General features: G+C 34.7%; 1 protein-coding gene across 1 annotated transcript in view; it reads left to right on the top strand.

Annotated features, from left to right (window-relative positions):
- Positions 1 to 8,478: 8,478 nt before the first annotated feature.
- Positions 8,479 to 18,270, top strand: part of LOC140158811 (prickle planar cell polarity protein 3-like) — a 125,911-nt gene continuing 116,119 nt past the window's right edge. The window contains 2 exon segments of the mRNA XM_072182036.1: positions 8,479 to 8,680; positions 12,935 to 13,014. Of these exon segments, the coding sequence (XP_072038137.1) occupies positions 8,627 to 8,680; positions 12,935 to 13,014 (134 nt within the window). The 5' untranslated portion in view covers positions 8,479 to 8,626.

Here is an 18,270-nt window from a genome sequence, read left to right as displayed (position 1 = left end):
AGCTAGACATTTGCTACCAAAAAATGAATGTCCATGAAATAAAAATAGTAATGAAAAAGGTCAATAAAACAAGAATAGGTATCAAAAAGTTCATAGAACAAGAACTAGAAATATGGTCTATAAAACAATAAAGGGGTCCAAAAGGTCCAAAAACAAGAAATAGGGATCAAAGGGTCTATAAAACAAGAATATGGTTCAAAAAGGCCCATAAAACAATTTTAAATATAGGGTTCAAAAAGATCTAAAACAAGAAATAGGGATCAAAAAAGTCCATAAAACAAGGACATGTATCAAAAAAGTCCACAAAACAAGAACATGGATACAAAGGGTACATAAAACAAGAACATGGATCAAAAAGGTCTATAAAACAAAAGCATGGATCAAAAAGGTCTATAAAACAAAGGCATGGATCAAAAAGGTCTATAAAACAAAAGCATGGATCAAAAAGGTCTATAAAACAAAAGCATGGATCAAAAAGGTCTATAAAACATAAGCATATATCAAAAAGGTCTATAAAACAACAACCAGAATCAAACAGGTCTATAAAAGAAGAACATGGATCAAAAAGGTCTAGACATGGATCTCCATAAAACAAGACATGGATCAAAAAGGTCCATAAAACAAGACATGGATCAAAAGGTCTATAAAACAACAGCATGGATCAAAAAGGTCTATAAAACAAAAGCATGGATCAAAAAGGTCTATAAAACAAAAGCATGGATCAAAAAGGTATATAAAACAAAAACGAGAATCAAAAAGGTCTATAAAAGAAGAACATGGATCAAAAAGGTCTATAAAACAAGACATGGATCAAAAAGGTCCATAAAACAAGACATGGATAAAAAAAGGTCCATAAAACAAAAGCATGGATCAAAAAGGTCTATAAAACAAAAGCATGGATCAAAAAGGTCCATAAAACAAAAGCATGGATCAAAAAGGTCTATAAAACAAAAGCATGGATCAAAAAGGTCTGTTAAACAAAAGCATGGATCAAAAAGGTCTATAAAACAACCAGAATCAAAAAGGTCTATAAAAGAAGAACATGGATCAAAAAGGTCTATAAAACAAGACATGGATCAAAAAGGTCCATAAAACAAGACATGGATCAAAAAGGTCCATAAAACAAGACATGGATCAAAAAGGTCTATAAAACAAGACATGGATCAAAAAGGTCCATAAAACAAGACATGGATCAAAAAGGTCTATAAAACAAGACATGGATCAAAAAGGTCTATAAAACAAGACATGGATCAAAAAGGTCCATAAAACAAGACATGGATCAAAAAGGTCTATAAAACAAAATCATGTATCAAAAAGGCCCACAAAACAAGAACAACCAACACAATCAAAAAGGTCTATAAAACAAAAGGTCTATAAAAGAAGAACGTGGATCAAAAAGGTACATAAAACAAGACATGGATCAAAAAGGTCCATAAAACAAGACATGGATCAACAAGGTCCATAAAACAAGACATGGATCAAAAAGGTCTATAAAACAAGACATGGATCAAAAAGGTCCATAAAACAAGACATGGATCAAAAAGGTCTATAAAACAAAATCATGTATCAAAAAGGCCCACAAAACAAGAACATGGATCAAAAAGGTCTATCAAACAAAAGCATGGATCAAAAAGGTCTATAAAACAAAAGGTCTATAAAAGAAGAACGTGGATCAAAAAAGTCTATAAAACAAGACATGGATCAAAAAGGTCTGTAAAACAAAAGCATGGATTAAAAAGGTCTATAAAACAAGAACCAGAATCAAAAAGGTCTATAAAAGAACATGGATCAAAAATGCCCACAAAACAAGAACATGGCTCAAAAAGGTCCATAAAACAAGAACCAGAATCAAACAGGTCTATAAAACAAGAACATGGACCAAAAAGGTCTATAAAACAAGAATAGGGATCAATAAGGCCCATAAAACAATAATATTTTAAAAACAAGGATCAAAAGTCCTTTTCAAAATATGGATCAAAATGGTCCATATAACAATTTAAAATGTGGTCAAAAAGGTCCAAAAACAAGAAATAGGGATTAAAATGGTCATAAAACAAGAATAAGAACAGGGTTCAAAAAGGTCCATCAAACAATAATAGGAATCAAAAAGGTCCATAAACCAAGAACAGAATCCATAAAAAGTCGCCTCAAAATGGTGGTCAAAAAGGTCTGTAGAACCATAATAAAGAGCAATTGAAGGTCCATGAAACCAAGAAGAGGGATTAAAAAGGTCCATAAAACAAAAACAGGAATGAAATGGGTCAATAAAGCAAGATTAGGGATCAATAATTCCATACAAAATATGGATCAAAAAGGTCCATCAAACAATAATAGGAATCAAAAAGGTCCATAAACCAAGAACAGAATCCATAAAAAGTCGCCTCAAAATGGTGGTCAAAAAGGTCTGTAGAACCATAATAAAGAGCAATTGAAGGTCCATGAACCAAGAAGAGGGATTAAAAGGTCCATAAAACAAAAAACAGGAATGAAATGGGTCAATAAAGCAAGATTAGGGATCAATAATTCCATACAAAATATGGATCAAAAAGGTCCATAAACAAGAATCACTGGTTCATAAAACAAGAATAGGGATCGAAAAGTCCACAAAACAGAATAATATTGGGATCAAAAAAGTTCCAAAAGTAAGAAATATGAATAAAAATGGTCATAAAACAAGAATAGGGATCAAAAAGGTCCACAAAGCAAGAATGGTGATCAAAAAGGTCCATAGAACAAGAGGTCAGGGTCAAAAAGGTTCATAAATCAAGAAATAGGGATGAAATGGTAATAAAACAAGAATAGGGATCAAAAAGGTCATAAGGGGCTGGTATTTTCTTTGGAAGGGGGGGTCCCAAATTTACAAAAAGTTAGCGTCAATAAAATTGTGACCCCCCCCCTATTTCGTCAACAACAAAATTATGACCCCGCCATCACTAATACACCTTACCCCTTAAACAGGCTAAAATTGTATTGAAATCAGTCTTTTTGAATAAAATAAACACATAACTGGTCATCTTAAGACTCCCTACATTTTCGTCATCAAAAATTATGACCCCTCCTATTTTTCTTTCCAGAAATTTATTACCCCCCCCCCCCTGTATATTTGGGACCCCCTTCCTAAAACAAGAATTTTAAAAATGATCCAACAATTTTGAATGGTTATCAAAAAGGTCATAAAAAGAATATCGATAAAAGGTCCATAAAACAAGACTACATGTATCAAAGTGGTCTATAAAACCAGAACATGGATCAAAAAGGTCTATAAAATTTTTTTTTTAAATTTAGTGATCAAAAAGGTCCAAAAACAATAAATAAGGATCAAAAGGGTCCATAAAACAAGAACATGGATCAAAAAGGTCTATAATAAAACAAGAACATGGATCAAAAAGGTCTTTAAACAAAAACAACATGGGTCAAAAAGGTCTACGACACACGGATCAAAAAGTCCATAAAACAGGAACATGGATCAAAAAGGTCTTTAAAAGTGTTAAAAAACATGGATCAAAAAGGTCTACGACACACGGATCAAAAAGTCCATAAAACAGGAACATGGATCAAAAAGGTCTTTAAAAGTGTTAAAAAACATGGATCAAAAAGGTCTACGACACACGGATCAAAAAGTCCATAAAACAAGAACATGTATCAACTGATGTCCATGGGAATGTCCATAGGCCTAGAAGAAGAATCACTGGTCCATAAAACAAGAATAAATCAGTAGACCTATATTAAGGGATGGGTTTATATGTGTGTAAATGGAGGAGAAATGGGAGGATTTTGGCATGTTTGCTGTGATTGTTTGCCTAGCAATATTGATCACAAGTACACAATTGATGGTGCATATCAAGGACCAAACTCTATAGTTTTATATTTGAGCACGATCACTTCTGTAAGGTCATGGGAAATTATGTAAATCGGCTTTTATATTTGATGTTGCATATCGGCTCACGCACTTTTTTTTTTTGTACCCAGTATTTCACAAAGTCCCTGTACTCTGATGACTCTATGACTTTTTGCTGGTATGTTGAGCACTTTAAACAATTAATTATAGTACTTACCTCCTACTTTAGGAACATGCGTATGCCTTAATGTATGTCGACCATGTCAACAACCCAGTGTAGTTTTACATGGTTGGAAAAGTCTATTTCCTTTCGCTATTTTGCCAATCATAATTCATAAATTGTCCAACTTTTTGACAAAAAGAGTTTTGCAACTATTCCGCCAGCAAGGAAACACAAATTTATGTGTATCCAGTGCGTCCTTTATGTTTAAATAGTTCAGTTTATTGTCAAGTTGTGCCTCTATACGCCATATTTACGGAATTGATGATACGAGCTGATACGGAATTTTTGAACCCAAATTTCTTGAAATATACATTACCTTTTTAACTTCTCGCCACGAAATTGGATTCATAAGAAGGTCAAATACAAGCCTTCTATTATGGCTGGTATCATCATCTCGATTGGTGTCTTGTGTTAGTATTATTCCATATTTTGCTGGTAGAAGTTCAATGAAACCCTCCATAATTCACGACTACTGTCACTTGTGTTATAAACTCGATGTGTTTACTATATTGTCGCTCGGGTCCGCGACTAATCGCAGTGACCGGTCTATCATTAGCTATTCTATACACTTTTCAATAGCCTTATTGTGATGTGTGGGAGTTTTAAAAGCCGAGCCATGAACAAAATATAATGCGAGCACCCGGGGGCATCAACTTTAGAGGTGACGGTATGTGCCTGTCAATATATGCCCCTCTTTTGAAGCCGACTATACCCGATGACCAGGCACCTTCAGTTTTCAAAATATTAATTATACCCAATGACCCCTTTTTCATTTTGATTGTACATAATGACCCTTTTTTTAAAATAAAAAACCCCAACGTTTTGTACTGATATCAGATATGCGCCTACTTCGCGACGCTTGTAGGCACATATACCCATCAATTCTAAAGTTGAGTGCCCCGGGGCGAGCGCATACTGCGGGCCAATGAACAATGAGATAGTGGCTTTTCTGATATCGCTTTGAGGAACTGTTGAAGTATAAATCAGCCAACGAGTAGGTGTGTCCAAATTGCACATCTTGAATTGAGACCAAGACATGCTGTTATTTCAATTGTTATACCGTTCTGGTTGGTTTATTACCTACCATTGCCTACGAGATGCAGTTCTAAGGTGACAGAGGGACAGGTCTGCAATTCGATTCCACAACCATTCATACCTTTCATCTGTTTTATTGTATTATCGTGCGAATTGCTCCGTGGTACCTTACGGGTACCTGAATTTTATTTGAATGAAGATGACTCTGTCATGCTCGACGTCATATTGCATAATTTCTATACAGTATATGCAATAAACCAACCAGAACAGTATAACAATTGAAATAATAGGCAGTTCTAAGATAGGTTAAGAAGAATATAACGTCACAATTCTGTATTATTATTCAAGGTTGTAACGTGTGTCTATGCTGTCATGTAGGCCTACCTGGCAACAGACACGCCCCAGTACAAACAGATGAAATTTGTAGAAAAGCGTGATTATGACAAAAACATTAAAAATGATACTTTGAGGTATTGTTTTTTAATTTTTGTATGGCAGATCATACATACACATGTGCTGAGGTCAAAAAGGTAAACACTTGACCCCTGACTCACCTGTCATTCCAAACAACCCCTTAAGGTCCATAGCTAGACTATGCCATAGTCTATTTTTGATGTTAATCATGATGAAAGCATTCAGTTGAACTCAAAATACTAGTATAAAATTGTTATGAAAAACAGTTAGCAGCCTGGACAACCGATCCTTTAGAAATGCTTAGTCGCGCTGAAAGTCGATCGATACATGTTAAAATCAGCACAATTCAGAGATACACCTTTTTGCTATGAAATTAATTTTCTCGGTCAAATATAAAGCAATATTTTTTTTTTTCTTCAGTAATGTCAGTTAAAAACTTGGTGCTTGGATATACATTTTTTTACAAATCCTGGTGTTAAAATTAAGCATCAAATTGTGTCTTTTAGTGTGATATTTTTGATTTTTATAGGCCTTCAGTTCGCACGCGAGCTTTTTACGGAATTCATTTTTAGCGTCTCAAACTAATATAGTTTGCTAAAGAAAGATATTTCCCACCTCTGTAAAGCACATCGTGTGGGTCTATATATTATAGTTTTGTTAGAATTTCCGTTTTTATTTCACCCTTTTTCCCTTCATACTCGGAAATGTCTAACTCAGTACTTTTATCTCGAGAGCAACCACAAGAAATAGTCGATATTTCCTTTGTTGTTTATCCAGGTCAATTTTCCATTGAAAGCAAATTGCCCGACCAGCGATTTGGTAGCCCAAATCCCCAATTGAGTGTTCTGGTTAAACATGATCAGTAGGAGCGCTATAGGCCTGGGAATTTCTTTGCTATATTGAAGTTCTAGCAACACTGTAGCCATATTCCTATTAAACCCAGGGATATCGATCCACAATGCTAGTATTAGCCTTAGATTTCACTCGTTGATTTTGAAAAATGGTCAGCCGGCAGTTAAAATAGTGAAATGAAAACGCAAATTCTGACAAAACTATGATATATCGCTCACGGTGATGTGCGTTAGAAAGTTGGGAAAAATCCTTCATTAGCGAACTATCTTACTTTGAAAAGCTAAAAGGTTGATCCAAAAAAGGCTCGCGGACAGAGTTTAAGCCTATCAAAATCGAAAATCTTACACTAAATGACTAAATTTCACGCCTAAGTTTAACACTAGAATTTGAAGAAAAAATACAGTATCAAGCACTACAATTTTTCCTGACATTTACTGAAAAAATGAAAATGATTGCTTTTCATTTGGCCGAGAAAATTAATTTTACATCGAAAAGGTGTAACTAAAAATTTAGCTCATTTCAACACCAAATTCGATCGTTTGTATTGCCTCATTAAATGACTGAGTGAGCCTTGCCAAACAAAAGAATCGGTTGTGCAGGCTGCTAACTGAAAAGTTTATATAATTATATTAGTGACAGTAAAAGTAAAGTGTACGTAGCTTATATTATTGAATGCAATATATCATAAATAATATCATAATTGTATTGGCACTTCAATACTGAACAATTCTGATTTTAGAATCTGCCAGTTTATTAATCGCGAAATTCCATGTTAAAAATAACTTGGGAAGCTAACTTGGGAAGCTAACTTGGGAAGCTAACAAACAGAGGGAGTAGGGTGACTGAAAAGAACAGATGTGAAAATCTATCAATTGTGCACACATTAATTAAATCAGAGTTTTAAGCTTAAATACAATATCCAGAGTATGCACAATAGGCAAGTGGACTACGGGGTAGTCTAGTCCATAGCAAGAACCACAACGATCAAAAAGGTCTATCAAACAGGGATCAAAAAGACCTCAAAAACAAGAATAGAGATCAAAAGGTCCATAGGCCTATACATAAATCTAAAGAATTAGAGATCAAATATTGGTACAAAAACAAGAAATAGTCCAAATAGTAGGCCAATACGGATCAAAAAAGGTCCATAAACAAGAAAAGGGACCAGAATTTAGAAATACCCCTAAAGCAATTAAGGATAGTGATTTAAAAGGTCGCAAAATAAGAATAGGCATCAAAAACTCCATAAAACAAGGAAAAGAGTAAAAAATTTCCTAAAATAAGAATATCAAAAAGATCACTAGGCCCTATAGCAATCACCGCATGCCATGCCAGCATAGTCTGTAAAAGAGTCGCTGGTCCATAAATGATTTAGCAAGAAATAGGATCTAAAAGATTCATAAAAAGAATATGCCTATAGGGCATGGGTCAAAAAGGGATTGATTGATTGGTTATTGATTGATTGATTGATTGATTGATTGATTGATTAGGCCTACTCTCTAATAGGCCTAGGCCTATATAGAATGAAAAACTCACTCCCAAAAGATTGATTCACTATTAGACCACTCAAAAAAGAGTGAAATGTGTTTTCAGGTTAACTTTAAAACCCTCTAAAAAACGAGTGGTTTTATAAGTGAACCACTCTTTTGGGGTGACTCTTTTACATTTAGAGAGTAGGCCTAGGCCCCTATAGGCCTAATAGGCCTATGTTGATTGATAATTGATTTGTTAATTGATTGATTGACAGATTGATTGGTTGATTATGTTGATTGATAACTGATTTGTTGATTGAGTGAAGTTGAGTGAAGTGAATGTTTAGGCATAGCCCTATTTTAAAACAAAAGCCTATGAAGAAAATACTAACTTGAAAAAAAAATACTAAAAAATCTTATTGCAACCTAGATCAGTCTGTGAGCTGGTAAGTTCAACTTAGTTTGTCCAATTATATTTATCCCAATATGGGAGGCTGTCAGGTATAATACTCTTTTTCATGTAAACAAAAAAAAAGGGCTAGAAAAAAAGTTGTGAATTACAATGGGACTATATTATTGAAACCACTTGCCCGTGGAGTAGCACAACACAAACAAAAGGCTACCAATCAATCCGCAACGTCAACAGTCCGTGACCAACAAAATGGCGACATACACAAAGTTTATCACAGTGTTCTGATTGTTACTCAATGGGACAAGTTTACCGGGACATAATACGTGTAAAAGTTATTCTAAATATTTGTTGAAACAAAGGAGAAGAAAGTCTACTTGAAAATGATGCAGAGAATTGGTAGCGGAGGGCGACGGAAGGATCGCAGAGCTGACACGGTAAGCTTCAGTAACCACGGCGATCAGTGTACACTACCTGTTGACCTGTGATTAATGATTAACCGTTTATTTCCCATTTATTATTTACACTGAGATCGAGTTGAACCTGTTGATATTGTTTACTTACGGTGGTTTCATGCATGCATGTGAGGAACTAGGTGATACTAAAGAATAAATCCCCAAAACTATAGGTTCATCCAAATCCAGTTCAAAAAATATTCAACTGGTCACTGACTGTTCATGCATGGCAAAAAGCTTAAAATTATTATACCTTATTACCAGTATTATAGTTTATACACACTGTAATACTCACATGGGCTTTTACACCAGAGGGTTGGGGGGGGGGTAGCCCGACACATCATGGCCCTATTGGTTCCTTCCTCGCCATAGGGCCATGACTTACGTATTAATAGCGGGGCACACACAGGCAGCCGAACGGTGAACTCATGTCGCAGTTTCAAAGGTTCACCCTGCATTCATATAAATACTCGCATATTCAGTTGTGTGATATAATCCTTAAAAATAACACTATGAAGACATCCTACATCTCTTTTCTTCATTAAATCTGAATTTCACAGCAAAAAAATGACACATTAATTTTTGTTATGGTGATTTTGGTCAATTTTAATACAGTCTTCAACAAATGTACCCAAAATGTTCACACATGCACCAAATATGTTAAATGTGATATTGTGTTAATAAAATTCGATACTGTGTACCCTGGCCCAGATAGGCTCAGGATTCTCAGACCTTCGTACGGAGAAGGCTAGTGGAAATCGTAGTGACGGAGGTGTGAGTACCTCAGGCTGGGGGGTACAATATCTTTATGTACATTTGCTGAGGACGCCCTCAATATTTTTTTTAATTTGTTTTTTACACGATTGTAATTTACTTTAAAACTATGGATACTCTGCAAATATCAAGACTTAAATTGAGGTGCTACAGGTGGTTTTGTCAAAATCCGACATTTTGAATAAAACACAGGAACCGTTGACGTTGTTTAATTCTTATAATTATGGAGATATTATTAGTCGAACGCATACACTATGTTCATAACTGGTCATACACACATCAAAGGGTCGTGCCATAGCACAACTGACGGATGAATAACACGCATTGACAACATCGGCGCTGGTAGTAAATTATTCCAATTTATTTTGACTTTCACTTTAATACCTCATCAGTTGTTCTTCAATTCAAAATTTAAAGGGGACAAAAATTGTATTATTATTATATATCTGACAGTAAAAGCTATCATTTTATTTTTTAAGGAAATGTTACAACATGGCTTTTAAGTTTTGGTAGGACTAGAGAGGGGACTTGTGTGCTGCCCAAAGCCAATCTATTCCAGAATCTATTTTAAACATGTCAGTGCCCCTCTCAGTTTACACTCAATTGATGCCTTCCTCTTCACTTTTGCATGCATTGATATTTAAAGTGCAACAATTACAGGCTTGCATCGCTTACTGATGATATTATGTCAAAAAAATATTCCAAAATACAACAAAATGTGTTTTTTGGACATTCTTTTATTGTTGATAATTATAGTCTAATTAATTAATTCACTTCCTAAAGTTGATGATCAAGAAAAACAAATTGGCAAGATAATACATCTGTTGGTACTGATTGGTTAATAGTGCAGTTCATGTGACAGTAGGCCTAAGCCTGGAAATATTTAGAGACTGACCGATCAGATCGGTAGCTTCCGAATCGGGCCGATTATTAGCTTATCGGTAGTGATCTGCATCAGCCGATTTTTCCTTCATCCGCCGATGTAATGCACCAATCACCCAATATCATGAAAGGAATTGTTGAAGCTTAACAAATATTCATTTATTGGTATATTTCTTCAAAATAAACTAGTTAAATCAAGCAAAATTTAGCAAAAGAACAAGCTTTGTAGGCGATAAACCTATATATAATCATACCGTGATTCAGGCACGCAGCTGAGATAATCATGTACCGGTAATTCCCCGCATCTACATGTACGTACACCATACGGCTAACAGATTGTAGTTCTTACTTCCGGGTCACAGTGCTGTGCTTCCGGGTTAAACACGTGCATGTCAGATTGGAGAGAGCTACGGGCAGTGTGCAAAACTCACACTGACTTGAATGTAAGTTTACATAATATTAAAATGGGGCGATCGATCGAATGATTCGACGGACTCGGACATCAGGGGGAAAAGGTAAATTGAACTGATAATAATCATGGTCAAATTAAGTATTTTAAATGAATACGGGAGTGTGTTTTTTGTGCTCAGAGCATACATAATATGGTAATACTTTGCGTATCATACATACAGGCTGAGTCAAAATGAAGTAAACTCATGTTTGAGGGGCTGTAACTCGAGATCTGCAAGGAATCTGCTAAAAATAAAAATACCACTGGAAAGAGCGAATTCTACACGTCTGAATAAAAAAAGAATTGTTGCAATTGCTCACAGAAAACTAAAGTTATACTCATTTGAATACAACCACCTATTTTTGTAGCTGCACACTGCTGATTGATTTTCATCCATTTCAATTTTGACAAATCAGCAAAGGGCTAACAGGATTTATTGTTGAAAAGACAACTTTTGCTTTTAATTTATATTCAACAAAGTCCATGACGATACTATAGTTTGTAGGGCTACCAATTCAAGTCTTTACGAACAATCCGGCAGAAGCTTGATTGGGGAATGTTGGGTAAAGGATTTAGCTGATCTTTGGTCTTGCTGTAATGCATGTCTAACTCTAGCAATGTTCACTTGTGATCTAGCAGTTCGTGGTCTGCCTGAAGCTTCTGGCTGTCTGTTCCTTAGTGTCCCATGCACATTGAGCTTGTTCACATTATTATATACTGCTCCCTTACATGAAACCCGGTTAGCTGTAGGAAATTGGAGACGAAAAAGACGCTGAACTTCAGTGGGACTCTTAGTTTCATGTTACTTCATAGACAGAAACGTGCGCTCCTGTGCGGTAAATTGCGGCCCGTTTTATTATAATGTAGTGCAATGAGGTAAAATTCATATTGAACATGTTGAAAAGAGCCATTTAACATGTAGGAATTATTGATCGAAACCACAACTGCCTCAGAACTTTATTTGCATTTGAATATCGCGCCTTACCAATCAATATAATAGGTAGGCCCCTACTTGGGAAGTGAAACCGTGTGCAGCTACAAAAATGGGTGGTTGTATTCAAATGAGTATAACTTGAGTTTGCTGTGAGCAATTGCAACAATTCTTTTTTATTTAGATGTGTAGAATTTGCTCTTTCCAGTGGTATTTTTATTTTTAGCAGATTCCTTGCAGATCTCGAGTTACAGCCCCTCAAACATGAGTTTACTTCTTTTTGACTCAGCCTGTACATTATACAAGTACCCTTTCAACATACGGGTGAAATTTACTCACAGCGATGGCAGCCATTGTTTACAATTGGGGAATTGGTGATCGAATCCGCAGATCAAAGAGGGAATTGATCGGTCAATCGGCCGATTCAGATAAGGACTTGATCGGTCAGACACTAGAAATATTGAAGCAGGCACTCAAGATCTAGAGCAGTGGCGGCACTGGGAATTTTTTTTGGGTGGGAATTGGGGTAAATACGAATTTCAGGGGGGAAAATCAACAAATTTTGCGAAAAATTGCCACAAAAAGTAGCAGTTTACGTAATTTGGGATTTTTTGTCTCAAAAGGGGGGGGCAAGAAAAAAAACACTTTTTGGGGGGGTTAAATGCCCCTCCAAAAAACCCTTTATATCAATAGAACTGCTAAACCCATTGACCACTCCCTGAGTCCCTACTTTCCATAATTTAAATGTATACATTACGTTACAATACAGTGTATTTCATTTCATAACCTTATTTGCATGCCGTATTTCCTCGAATAGTCGCCCCCCTCGAATAAACGCCCCCACCACTTTTTTCAACCAAGATGTTTCAAAAATGCCGATATTTCCATCTTGTATAGCAAGCTTACCAAGTTGCTCACATGATCGATGATAGCAGCAATAATTGGCGAAAATCTGCATCGGAAACCCGGAAGTGAACCAAAAGTCAGTGTTTCTAGTTCATAGTTCGTCATTTTAGCGTGACTTTTAAGCTTACCTAATGTTTTTAACTGGAATTGTCATGCTAAAAATGACCTCTAATAAATGCCCCCCGTTTGGAAAATGCAACGCCCTGGGGCGTTTATTCGAGGAAATACTGAATATTCAGTCAAAAATGTTGTTTTTGCGTACAGTTTATTATTTGAATTTAATTCATTTCAGATTGGATCACCTGAAGACAAGGGGAGACCATGCATGACATGTGGGGATAAATGTCCTGGCTTGTCCTTGCATTATTGGAGGTAAGTAATCATAAACACTTCTTTGATTCTATTATTTTACTGTAATAACTGATACATATTTTTCAGACTGTTCAAAACAGCAAGTATTATTCAATATATTTCCAGTCATTTTTATCATCTACTGATGTTGGGTTGATGATCTACATGTACTAAGTACGGTACTTTGATCTACTATGTTTTACAGAGAAGTTATTAAACTTATTTTTCATTTTTATAAACGGTATAAACCATGATTATTCAACATGTATTAAATTTGAGGAGTGGACCCAAGCTTGTTTATAAGAATTCCATGATTCACTTAAAATTTACAAAATGCCTGGATTTTGCAATATTTCCAAGGGTAGCAAAATAACAAAGTTTCAGAAGCTTGGAACCACAATCAGCTATTGTTTAGTATATTTGGTTTCCATTGTGTTCTTACTTGACCAGGGTCATTCCATTTACACCTTATGTCAACTTATGACAAACAATCTTTCAGTCATCATTCAAGCTTCTTCCCTGGAACCTCACTTTAATACACAGTCCATTCTCTGTCTGAATGTGGAAACCCAATGCCCTCCAGGTTTCTTGATTTTGGTTTGAGTGGGAATATGTTGCTAGGAAAACTAACTCTAAATAATACCACTAAGGCCCTTCACAATTAATTCTTAGTTTCCTGTTTCATGGTTGAAAACAAGGGATGAGGCGACTTTTAATTATTAATTATCTATTATTTTCTTTATTTCAAAACAAGTGGTCGCAACCTATATCAACCCGTTTTGCAAGGACCATGGATTTAATTATTTTACAACTTTGTTTAATTTTATGTATAAGTAATGGTACAGTTATGTTCTTTGTGTATTCATCATTATAGTTGATATGACCAAAGTCAGAAAGTACCAAATGGAAGTTATTAAAAGTTATTTTAAAAGAGAAAATCCAAAATAAAAATGAAATAATTAATTATTTTGCAATTCTCTACTTTGGACGCGGGCGGGAAACAGGAAACTAAGAATTAATTGTAAAGGGCCTAAGGGAACTAACCAAAAGATCGATGACGTCCTATAAACGTAGCTAGTTTCATTTCTCAGCCGACCCCCTCCCTCCCTGCCAGAAACGTAATATTTAATGAAATGTTGAAAATGTTGACATAATAATTATAATGACACATTCTTCAGACCAATGTTTTTGTACAAACGTAATCGAGTATTTTTACCCCCTCCACCCTAAACGAAACTAGTTTCGTTTATAGGACATCATCGGTCTTTTGGTTTGTTCCCTAAAGATATGTGTCAATAGTGTGAATGTGTGATCAATATGTTCAACTCAAGCTTTATAATGTGTAAAATTAATGTAAAATAATGATAATATCAATATTTGATTTGTTTTCTGAAGATTACACTTTTCCTTCACAAATTTCTATAAATGGAGTTGAATTAGGAGCTTGTTCTCAGCTGCTGTACATATCCTTGTTCCATGTGTTTTTTTCCCCATTTCAGAAAGAAATTTAGTTGTTTTTTTAGGTATGAGACTAGGATGGTTCCCAACTTTGGTTTTGCTGGGGATGTGCCGCTGCGGTTGGAGCTGTGAAAAACTACTCAACTTTTAACCAATTTGATGAAAAACAGACCTGAAATTATAAAATACCAATTGTTGGAAAATTGACATTTTTTTTGAGGAAAATTTTAAAAACACCCTTTCTTAAACCAAATTTTCATGAAATTGATGAGGGCCATCATTAAACCAAAATGGCTGAAAATGCACCAGAGTCTATGTTTTAAAGGTATTGGGGAAATGGTGAGCACTATGTATGTATACAAAACAAGGAAAAGTTGAACAAAGACCAGAAAAAGAGGTGGACATTTTGTGGTATAAGGTTTAGAAATGTATTTATTCCTATGTAAATACGATGCTGTTTCAAAATGATTGTTACCTATCAAGTTTGATTTTTTTTATTGCGAAACCCTGTACTGCAGTCTTGTTAGGAGTCTTGTCCATAATCACAGGAAACTGCTGGGTAACTATCATTTTGATATAGCCTGTATAATGTACATTGGCAAAAGGGTCTTGTTATTATCAGTGATAATAGGAAATATTGTTGGCTTTATTGCTTCCTGTATCAAGTGTATATTGATAACTGTCCCAACAATCTCAAAATCTGTAACTTCTTGGTATCTTGTAAACTTTATTCAACATGTTCAAACAAATTTCAAGCTTATATAATGCCAGAGGGCAGAGTTACAGCATCTGAAAAAGTGAGAGAATTTTAAAATGGGACCTTTACATGCATGTTTAATATGAAGTAAGATAGCAAATAATTCTTTTTAGGTACAGTATTTGATTTTAAAAGTTTTTCAAATTTGGACTTGAAGTGAAAGAATAAATACTTGTGATATAAATATTCACAAATTACAAGGAAAATGGCAACCATTTCATTAATAATTTCAAAATTAATTTATGAAAATGAAATAGAAACACATTTTTGAATAAGGAAATACATTTCAAAAATTTTAAAATGCTCTTAGTCTTAGACTTTTTTTAGTGATGCTTAGCCACCGAATATTTTATAAAAAATTTAAATCACATGCCACTTATTATATTACAAACTTACAAATCTAAAAGATTATGCAGATTAATTTCCTTTGAAATTATTTATAATAAGGAAAAACAAATATTAAAATATCCTGACAGGCTGACAAGCTGCACTTTTCCCATCTATTCTAACCTAATCAATCCTAATTACATTGTAGTTTTGCCAGAATCTCAATTAATAAAAACCAATAATTTCAAATAACAATATGAGAATAGCCCAATTTGTGTTAATTTTGTTAGAACAATACATTGGAGCCATGAGGCAGGTGGTCATTGTGCATCGAGGTGGAAGTGATACATCCACAGTATCCGATATATGGCCAATTTCTATAAGAATATCATAAATTAAGTGTAATACATCAAGGTGTCTAAACGATGCGGGTTTGTTTGTAACTAGCAAGATGGTATCTGAGCAGTGTCTGATGATCTTCACGGGAGACTATTGTTTGAATGTAAACATTGTAGTGGGAGACATGCAACTGGCAGTTGCTAGCTGGTGAGTATCAGCATGGATTGTTTGTCAATTTGTTCATTTGAAATTCAGATCTATGCAGGCTACCAATTGTTGCATTTTATTCAGATGGAAATAAAATGTTTTGTATCAATTGTATTGGCAGGGAATTGTTTGTAATTAGACATTTGGGTGACCTGGTGAAGCAGATGCATGTTTGATTCCGGACTAGAGGGCAAAGTTTACATGTTGCCCAGCAGCATTGAAGAATGCACCAGCCACCATAGAAGATAGTATTCATGGAATTAACATTTTTGTAGTGAATACACATAGTCTCGTCTTAGGAATATAATTTGTGTTGCCCATCTAAGCTATCTTATGAGTAAGAAAGCTAAATTTTCTGTTTGGAAAAAATTGGGGTAAATTTGACAGCAGTCCATGAAGCTCATAAAAATTCACATTGCCCTTTTAATATGCATATTTGTTAAAGTTCCAATTGGCAAGACCATCCCAAATTCCCGACCCAAAGTTCCAAGCAATTCTCCTCAAGTCTCAGTTCAAAACCTCATCTGTACACCAGAAGGCAGAAAAGAATATGATTGGGTTAGCTTCATCAAAAAACGATGAGTCATTTCTAGATATGATGCTCTTTTTCTTCTTTTCTTAAATGATATAGGATTCCTCCGAGTGCTGAGGCTAGGAAACCAGCAAGGAAACCCAACTCTGCTTGCTTTTCCACCTAGTTAAATTCACATTAGTTCCTGTTTTATCTTTCACTTTCAAACATTTGCAATACATTTCCATCAAGTATTTCTCCTTCTACTGTAGTTCCCAAAAAATCATGAGTCACATCGTTGATTGACAGACACAACAATATCCGATATTTATTGAAAGAATAATCAATCAGATGTTGAAAGATGTTCCAATTAATTACACTACTGTCAGATTTAGATGTTTGAATTGTACATGTACGTATGTATTTCAGTTAAAATTAAAATCTCTTAAGTTACACCAATTGTAACCAATCTTGAATCATCTGCATGTCCTTTGGTGACCCATACTCTTATAGTGTGTCATCTCCCGTCTCCAGTATACCCCAGTCTCCAATATACCCCAGCGGGTATATGTGGGAAAGCTCCTCAAAAGGAGCCGCAATTAACAATAAGTAAACATACACTGGCAACTTTTAACCCCCTTGCTATTAGAGATTAGCAGTGTATTATAATTATGTAGATATATCTTAAATGGACTCATCAATCATACACTTTACTTCATGTTTCCTTTGTATTTTGACTTGACAGATTATGTATATTTTGAATGCTTAACCTTCTCACTGTTTGTGTAGAAAGGTAACAGGTGCATTTATTAGATCAATCATAAAAATGGGGGATCTTCATGGTTTCATTGTAACACTTGATAAAGTACATTCAAGTACAAATATGTCTACTTTTGATTCAGCAGTTCTTAGAATTTAAAGCATGAGAATCTTAGAAGTCTTTCAGCTTTATATGTCGGTTTTAGTACATGTGAGACGTTGAAATCTGCCAGAAAGTTGCTGTTGGCATAAGATTGGACAATGACTTGGTAGTAGCATAGTGAATGAACCATGGCCTCTGAGAGTTTGCCTGCAGCATTCTCAACATGTATAAGATTGTTGTTATAAGATTTGACGCATTTGTTGTGTAAGTTACTCATAGTAAATAAGGACCAAAATATTGACCAGATTTTTTAAAATTTTTAAGTTATAATACAAGTAACTAAAAAAATATATGAAAAATTAAATTTAGGAAATTAAAGAAATACAAGCAAGCAAAAAAACAAAAACAAATCTACAATGAAGGAACAAATCCTGAATTGTGCAATTTAGACCTTTTTATTTTTTTGACTACTACTAATACTATGGGCACACATAATTTATTTTAAAATTACTGAAATAAATGGACCTTGAAATGATACCACCCTATGAATAATTCTTCAGAAACATGCATTCATGAATAATTAATGTTTGAATGTTATTTTACAAGGTTTAGCAACAGCAATTTCATTTTCAAATTAATGTAAACCTCACTGATGATGTCGTGTCAACCACAATCTGAGCCAGTGCAAAAATAAGAGTGAGCCCTCTATATTGTATTTATGGTTGTTGAACAACTTCAAACAGCAGTCAAATTTGTTTCAGTGAATATGAGGTCATCTAGCAGAGTTTTATCAATATACCATTATAATTTGCCCCT

Source organism: Amphiura filiformis, chromosome 8, assembly GCF_039555335.1.
Source record: "Amphiura filiformis chromosome 8, Afil_fr2py, whole genome shotgun sequence".
NCBI lineage: Eukaryota > Metazoa > Echinodermata > Ophiuroidea > Amphilepidida > Amphiuridae > Amphiura > Amphiura filiformis.
The sequence above is the reverse complement of the archived record's forward strand: the minus strand, read 5'-3'. Positions and strand labels throughout refer to the sequence as shown.